This window comes from Thermobia domestica, chromosome 3 (genome assembly GCF_964235325.1).
Source record: "Thermobia domestica chromosome 3, izTheDome1.hap1.1, whole genome shotgun sequence".
NCBI classification, from domain to species: domain Eukaryota; kingdom Metazoa; phylum Arthropoda; class Insecta; order Zygentoma; family Lepismatidae; genus Thermobia; species Thermobia domestica.
The window spans coordinates 58363162-58372467 of NC_137456.1; the positions used below are offsets into that span (position 1 = coordinate 58363162).

At 36.8% G+C, this 9306-nt stretch overlaps 1 protein-coding gene across 1 annotated transcript in view; it reads right to left on the bottom strand.

Moving 5' to 3' along the window:
* LOC145680411 (glycerophosphodiester phosphodiesterase 1) overlaps nt 1-782 on the bottom strand; it is a 64277-nt gene extending 63495 nt beyond the window's left edge. The window contains exon 1 of the mRNA XM_081750921.1: nt 382-782. Coding sequence (XP_081607047.1) covers nt 382-735 — 354 coding nt within the window. The 5' untranslated portion in view covers nt 736-782. The remainder of the gene's footprint in view (nt 1-381) is intronic.
* Nucleotides 783-9306: the final 8524 nt, after the last annotated feature.

The window sequence follows — 9306 nt, forward strand, 5'->3', positions numbered from 1 at the left end:
TAATCATAGTGATTCTACAGACTCATATTAGTTCATAATGAATCGGAATTGCATGTTATAAAGATTTAAGATGTAAATCTTGTGGTAAGGAGGTTTTAGTAGTAGTAGTAGTAGTAGTAGTTAGTAGCAATACTAGTAGTAGTAGGAACGGGTTAGAAGCCCCGCAGGGGATGATTGGGTTCTGTTCTCGATATAAATGGTAGTAGTAGTGACTCTTCCAGTTCCGGTGACAAAGAACTGGGGGGAGCGGGCTATACACAAGCCCGCCCCACAAAATAGGATAGAACGCATAGTGTTTTGGGAAGTGATTCGTTTGGCATGAAAACAATATATTTTGACAGCACAGCAAATTAAGCATAACATACATAATACAAACTTTACCCTTCTGAAAGCTGCCAGAGTATTTTCTGGTGCGTCAAATCCTGCTCCCCTATGAGCGACAATTCTCATACAATATGGTTCGTTTGTGTTATTTTTCTCTTCTGTGTCACCGCTAACTTCACTGTTTTCGCTCTCGGCTTGTATCCATGGATCTTGACCTAAAACTTCCTCCACTTGTGCGGGATTTGGTGGACTTAGCTTAATTATGTGCACAAATATGAAAAACAGAACAGTGCCTACTAGAGCCAAAGGAAACGAACAAAATAATACGTCCAATAATATTAAACATGATCCAAAACAATAAAACCACGCAAAAGCACAAGACAAAAATATTGACTTCGTACTTGTCGCCATTCTTGCTGCCGAAAGTAAATGTTGCCAACTAACCTTTAAAATTATTCTCAAATCTTATCAAATCGTGAATTGGTTAAATGATAACTAAGGTAAACGCGCCGGATTTCGACAGGTTAAGGACCTTTTTCAAAATCAATTGCCTATTGTGGTCATAATATTGGTCGGTGTTGGCCCATTTTTTTCTTTGAAATGTACAGTCTCTACTAATACTAAAAGTCACTTCAAGGCTCAAATGCTAATGTTAAATTTTTTTTATGAAACTGGATCTCGCCAATGGAACCCGAATTCGACACACACCACCTGGTTTCGACAGTTGCGGTATCTGAATTCGACACCTTCAATTATATCCATGTAAAACATTAAGTCGGCATTATTAGTAATGGTAATCTCTTCTCAGCTTCAAATATTGTTTTATTATTATGCAGAAATTATCAGATGGGCAAAAGAACACAACTTAAATTTTCTGAACTGAGTAGTTACTTCGATGATCCTCGATTCGACATGCAGGAACCTGATTTCGACATTCCATATCGAACTGAGGTTACAACTATCGGAGAATTATGCAACAAATAGCTTTATGAAAGACTTTGAACATACTTGTACGTTTAGATATTCAGTTAAGATTATATTTGCAGTACTGAGTATGAATTCGACAACCTTGTCGAAATCCGATTCACGTTACAAATAAAGGCTCGTGTTTTCGACAACCCCCCGTTCATGTTACATCACAACCTTTGTCCTCACAGAAGGAAACAAAACGCACTGATTGAAACTCCTTTACAACATTAAGGTACCACTGTTTGCTTGAAGCAAACCTAACTTTAATAAAAGTCTTACGAAAATAACCAGCCGTTTTATGATTTTCTTAAGATTATGTGTTTTTTCTCGAAGAGTGTATCACACACACAACAATGTCCTTCTTTTCTCCATGCGTATGACTCATCTACTGTAACCGCACTTTTGACACGAGAAAAGACACTCCTATAATGTTGCCACTTCTATTCACGATCGCAGGGATGACATCTTACGCTTATTTCACAACATTTAAGCACAGGTATGTCGAATTCGGGTGCCTGTCGAATTCAGGCGCGTTTACCTTAATAAAAGTAAATTATCACTTTAAAAAAAAAGATAAAAGAAAAGAATGAAAAAGAGAAAAAAGTGGAATGAGAATATGGTAGGAAACGAAAGAACCCACAAACTGCCACAGACAGAATGATGTCCACTAGAAACTAACAAGACTTGCAAGCTAACCAGGGACCTCATGTCTAAAAATGGATATTTAACAATTAAAATAAGTGAGTGCATATGAAAGATGAGCAACAGGGCACAAAATTTCCGAGAAATTTAGAGCTGGCAACCAGTGTTCAGTACTAATGGTTTCTGCCTTAACTCACAGGGTTGCGTAGTTTCTGTCTCGCACGAAAATAATTGTCACTGAATGAGAGAAAACACAGAATGTCTTCACAACGTTGTAATTTGCCCCTCCTTTCCCAACCTCAATTGAAAACTTCATAACGACATTCCCAAATTTGCTTCAAATTGTCACATTTTCTGGAGTTTTACCTGTAAGTACTGCCTCGTGAGAGATAGGCTTCAGCAGTCTCAACCAGTGGCGGATCTACCTCGGGGCCGGGGATGCCTAGCCCCCTCCCCAGTTTTCAGAGTGACGAAAATAATTTAAGCTATTATTTTTATATTTTTGAAACTTTATAGTAAACTTATTAGTATAGTACGCGGCCCCCAGTTTTTACTTGCTAGATCCGCCACTAGTCTCAACAAAGTTAAGAGTGCCTACAGGAATTCACTGAAGGCTGACACATTTGATGATTTCATGACAATTTCAATGGTCCTTTACTTAAGGACTTTGATCCGAAAACTGCAATCGACAACTGGTACTTCAGTGCAGAGAGAGAGAAAGAAGAAGCGTTACACAAACGTGAAGTCTTAAGGTAAGATATTTTATGTATATGAGTTGTCCAATTCAAAATTCATCATTATATATCCGTGCAATATCCTACATAAATAAGATATTAGAGGTTAGAATAAGATTACCACATGTCCCGTTTTAGCAGGGACAGTTTTTTTCAATTGTTATTCCGTTTTGTTTTTTTCTGGATCTCAAATAGAACATCTAAGTTCTAAATACCCCGTCTTTGAGCAAATACGAATAAAGCGTCCGAAATTGTAAATGAAATGAAATGATAGATTTAAGCTTTACTTCCCCACTATTTCCGTAATTGTAGTTCAAAAAAAAATAAGTGATCAGTAAGGCCCGGATTTTTATGTAGTACAAAGTACCGAAATATGTACATAAATATGTAACAAAAATCAATGAAATATGTAACAAATATGTTAAAAATATGAAAATATGTAAAAATATTTTTTCGTGTTTATTTTGTGTCTGTGTTATTTTCTTAGCTAATAAATATACTGTAACATATTTATGTAATAAAAGCTTAACAAGTGTAAATAACTTCCTACAGATACCTACAAATTTTCAAGAGAAACAAATGAAAATATGTATCAAGAAAGTAAAAAAATCACATTATTGAACATAAAAAAATATATTGAATTTTTTCTATCTTCTCGCTAAGGTTTTCAATCCACCCGAAATTACTTGCAATGTACGCTAGTGAACATTGATCAACAGGGTTTTTGAACGCACTTTGAGAATCACGCACTGCTGCACTGGATTCTGCAGAAAATGTGGTGACAACTGACTACAGCATCAAAATTTTCATTGTAGAAGTTAACAGCCTGTATCTAGGTGCCCCACCGTGTCAGTTCAGGCTGCGGTGTTAGCGACATATTTGGTAGCATATTGTTGTAGCACTGCACACGGCCAGGGGTTTTCAAAAAAACTTTTTCAGTAGAAGACACAAGCTTATTGAATTCAGGGAAGTTGATCCGCACTTCCTCTGCTATACAATGTAATCTATGGACCAAACAGCAAATATGAATGAGGCTTGGGTAGAACACTTTAACAGAACACAGCTCTTAACATGTACGCCGCAGCATCAGAACACATCAGAAGCACTTTTCCTGCAGGAACACTTTCTGGCCACAACACTTTCACTCCATAATTTACGAAACGTGCAACTGTGGAATGGTTTGTTTTGTCCGAAACTTTTGAACAGATCAGAAATGGTCGTGATGGAGAATCAGGGTCAAGCTTTCCTACCACCAGATTGGCAACTAAACATCCTAATACGTCTGTAGTTTCATTCACCGTAAATCATATATGCGAAGCACCAATTTCAGCTCGAATGTGTTTGATAGTATCTTCATAGCACACATCCAAATAATTCCTGCGGATAGTAGATTCGTCAGGAATGTGCCTCTTCCAATATTTTTCCACAAAGGACGCGAACTGTGGGACTTGCAATTTGTACCACGGTATTTCTGCTGGAAGACGCATTGGCAAGGTCTTTGTAAAATTCACTACTGTTTTCAGATGCTGGCTTTGTTTGGGTTAAAAGTTTTTGCTTTGTGGCACGCTGTAACACCTTGTTTTTCATGTGAATAGCTGTTTTCATGTTCTGATCCAATTGCGACTTCATTGAACAGCCAGCCCACTTTCTTATCGAACACTTGAAAAAATACAATTTTACCATCTGTGGTATAAGCGTCATTCATAGCTATCTACGATTTCAATTTTGACGTCAAAGAGGGAGCCATCATTGAAAACAAGAAACTGACTCGGTCACAAGCTGCACACTAACAAACCGGTCGCGAAACTGAATCCTTTTTTCCTTTGTTTGAAGGAAGAAGCGGCGGAGTGGCCATCGAGTCATACAAAAGTGAATTTTTAATCGACTTAAGAAACAAGTGATAAAGCCTAGCCGCTCCAATCACCCCCCCCTCACCGCCTCCTCCACCCCACCCGTAGAGGTTGCACATACAAAAAAAAAAAAAAAGTGAGAAAGCCAGCCAACTGTGTGCGTTTTAGTTTTTGTCGGCACACATCCGAGTGGTGTCTGCTTGCAAAGGCGATAAGCACAAAAATCCTTATATTGTTTTGGGTTTTCTTTCTTTATATATATATATATATATAAAAAACATTTTTTCAGGATTGGAAGCGATAACTAACGACGTTTCTTTGCATATTGTAGGGTGTACGATTTGTTTTAACCCAGCTTTCCTGCAATGCAAATCTGTTGAACAAAGTGAGATAAAAAAATATAGATAATTAAGTAAAGTACTTATTGAGTTATTGTTCCATATATAGGCCTATTTTTATTTGCGTATTATTTAAAGAAAATTAGCAAAAAGGAGCAAGGAAACTGAATTTATGTAAAAATATGTACAGTAGAGGGAAAATATGTAACAGATTTCAAAATATGTAAAAATATGTAACGTGATTTTGGTTTATATGGCTCTTTACTTCGTAATTTGCGAACATTTCATATTTTCACCAGCGTACATACAAAGGAAAAAATATGTAAAAACATAAAAATCCGGGCCTTAGTGATCAGAGTAAATTATTACTATTTCTTTAAAATGACTGTGTATAAGACTACTTTTGGTATCAACACTTATTAGATTTTTTTAGGCCGTGCCTGAAATTGGCAATCGTTGGGTATTACTTAAGAAACGAGACATTTTTACTTAAAAAAAAATGTATCCTAGAAACACCGTTGGCGGCCTTCTTTCCCTCCTGCGATTCATATGCGTTCTGGTTCCGAAGTTGAAATTTTGGTCACCCTACTTTAGAACCATTAACATTCACCAACTCCGAGGATTAAACAAATAAACTAAAATAAAATCTTTTCGTTTCTAAAAGTCTTGTAAAAAATCTCTGAATCTTTCTCGGGGTGTGATCTTCTTTATTTGCATCCACTACACGCATTTTCGATAAATATTTTCATGACATGTGACTAAATACTATACGAGTCTGAGGGTAACATCAGTTACTTATCCTGCATGCTAGCCTTGATTGAAATATAGAAAAAGCGTGTTAAGGAGTAAGTTGAAAACAGTAGTTAGCTTGTTTCAACGTTGGCTATTTATATATATATCATATATAATTTTCCTTTGTTTTATGTTTGTATCAGAAAAACGATAATAGATTGTGGAGAGCGATGAACCTCAATTTCATTTTAGAGGAATTTGGCCCAGTTGGCAACACTTATAAAAAGAGCATCGCAAGATCCGCAAACAGAAACAAAAGAATAATGATAAATATTATGTACTATACTACGGAATTCTAAATCCATAACTACTTCGCTCCAAACCACTTCTCAACGTCGCCTATTTTACATAATATCTTACGAGTACATTGCACACCTGTTTGTGTCAACACAAAGCAAAATTTGCTATTTAGTTTGCGATAATCGGCCTAGTTGTAATGCTTTTTAATTTCTTTCGTTCTGTTGCTGTACTCAGGATTTTATGTAGATGGGAAGCGTATGATACTTCCCTAAGGACTCATTCCATAACGGTCTGGGTCATAACAAAGCTAAATTTGCGTTTTAGATTGCGATAATTGGTTTATCAGTTAAAATTTATTTATTATTTCAGTATTTGCGCTACTGCGAAGAGTGGTGTGTAATGGAGCCCCTTAACACTAATATTGAAAGTCGGTGGTTAATTTGTTGTGAAGTTGACCGATGTCACGACGACCAGTGGCATAATTCGCTTCCAGGCTTCAAAAATTCAGTGTGTAACGTAACGCAAACGAATATTATAACAATTAAACTTGTTATCCCACTAATACACAGATTTTACATTGTGTTGGTGCAGACCGTTGCGGAATTGTGCCCCAGTAAAGCATGTCTCAGATGGGCATAAAGTAAGGATGCGATTCATGATTTTTAATTCACGACAGTAGCGGCTCGATACCATAATTTGAGGTAGTTTTGCTCAGTTTGTTTTTTGTATATTAAATTTCCAGTTTACAGCAATTAATTATAAAGTGTACACGAACCAGCATAATCTTTCAGCACTCTAATCGTTATAAATGACAATTATAATTGAAATTAACAAATATTTATACAACTTTACTGTATCGCAAGCAAAACACTTTTGTTTTGATTATTGGTTGTCAGTGGCGTATTTAGGATTTTGTTTCGGGAGGAGCTATACATAGCATCTGAATAAACACTTAATTTTTTCTTTGGGATGCCTACAAGTTTTAATTATTTTCGGGTGATCTTGAGCCCGATATCTCCCCCTAAATACGCCACTGTTGTGTGTAACAAGTTTTAAAAATACATATTCATACCGTAAGAAACATACTGTTTTCAGATACCATAACAATTTCGGATTCACGTAATGTCTACAGGCAGAAATTTTATTAATACTACTGAATTATAGATACGGTATTTTATCGTTTGTAAATGAAGTCTATCCGACGTGACTTCTGCTGTACAAAATGTCGTATTACTCTTTCATTCAAGTTCGGCAAGTCAGCCAAAGCATTGATTCTTTCCTGACATATTGTGCTTCCCAAAAATGTTTTAACTATTTTAAAATTAGAGAAGTAACGTTCTGCTTCAGCTATTGTCGTTGGGGTAGTTAGAAGTATTTCCAAAAGGTTTATGGTTTCCTTAAAATTGTCACACAAATTGTGTTTTGTTCAAAAAATTTGCACAATCTCGAACATGGAATGCCATTATTTTTAAAGCGCGCAACAATTACACTCAAAACTTCCGTTATCAAAAACAAGAGAAGGGCGTCTCATGTACATAACGTCGTGTGTCTTCCGCTTCTTCGGAAATATTCGTGAGTTCTGAGCTGCTGGAAGTGCAGCTCTGGTAAATCCTATCTAACAAACAAGGAAAACGTAATACAGTGCGGCTGGTGAAGATTTTGGTCTCAATGCTAAAGCATAGGGCAATCCGTGCACAGCTCTTGCAATATTATTAAGCTTCAGAAGGTGTTTCCAGTAATTCTACGCTATGTTGCATATCCAGCAGTACAATTTCAGGACATTATTATACCAAATATCACCATTACATGTTATTACCTTGATTAAATTAAACACAATTCAACTTAATTGAAAATACATTTATTCCACTAAAATAACTGGTAGTTCTGCAGCTCTTATAAACAAGCCGCCCCTGACTCACGACCTTGCTTAACGATCCTGTGAGAAGTGACTCGTCCTTACTCCAGGTTAAAATTTTCTGCTGTCTTTATTTGAATCCTGACTAGGAACAAATAGAAGCAGTTTCTATTTTCTCCTGGACTTCCATTCAACTACCAATCAGAAAAGAGTAACGCCGGACAACATTCAAGTTTATTTCTCGCTTTCATTTCAAAACATGGCTACCTGGACAAGGGAAGCATCAATCGAATTAATAGCCATACGAAAAATATGATTTGTGTGTGTGTGTGTGTGTGTGTGTGTGTGTGTAACATGAAGCACGATTTATATTACTAAAAGAAAAACTACAAGTAGAAGCCTTTGAGAAGGTATGCAATGAAGTAAGGATTGTCCGCCCAAACATTACAGGCATGAACATCTTTTAAAAGATTAAAAATAGGTTGTTTAAGTATAGGTTGTTTGAAAAACAACTCGCTAGTTTTAAGTATAAATTTAATTGGGAAATGAATAAAAACTTACACCAATGAGTACATATCATGAAAGAGAATTCCTTCAAGTTTTCTTTAATGTTGGTAGACTTCAACGTGGAATCCATTTGTGGCCCTGCACACGTCGAGACGATATTCGACTTCTCGCCACGTATTCACTAACATTTCAGGTGTAACTGTCCCAACCGCCGCGACGATTCTTTCCTGTAAATGATTGACGTCTGATCTTTTCACTGTACACAACAGTTTTTATGTGGCCCCAAAAGAAGAAGTCCAGTTAGGTTAAGTCTGGGCTTCGTGGTGGCCAAGGTATTGGGAGTTGCTTTGCACTGCATGCCTGCCTGGACTTAACTGAGGAAACAGAGGGGAAAAAAACAGCACTGGTGCCGTCTCAAGGTCAAGCAGACCTGCCAACTGCAGGGGAGCAAAACATGGAGAGTTGATGAATCAAACACCACAAACTAGAATAGTGTATGTCACTTTGTACAGATTATAGGACACATTAAAACTAGGGAGTTCCTTTTCAAACACACTGTATATTGTACAATTTGTTTACCAAACGATATGTAATATGTTTAAAGAAAGAGAAACTATCAGAGTTAGTTGTTATCAGTGTTGTGTGGCCTTCGTGCAAATTTATGGAACGGTTCTAGAATGCTGTCGCAATGCAAAAAATCTGGGTGTAGTGCATGACAGTGTTCCCCAGCGCGGCATAAGTTTACTTTATGGGGTATCTAGGTATCTTTTGTGGATAGAAAGCTGAGCGGATACACTCAATATCTAAACTAGAAATTTGATTTTCCTCATTTACTTTAGCTTTCCGCGTTTGATAACTGCCCTCATTTACATATTTGGCCAAGTCATGTGATTTTCAGTTCTACAATCTGGTTGATGCAAGGATTTACACTTTTTTTTCAGCTGATACAGATTCTGTCATGTTCGTATCTTGCTTCCGAATTTTCGGAGTTACTAATTCCAGTAGCGTACGGAATTCTGGGGTCACCATTGAAAATACGGTGCTTTCCCTCGGTG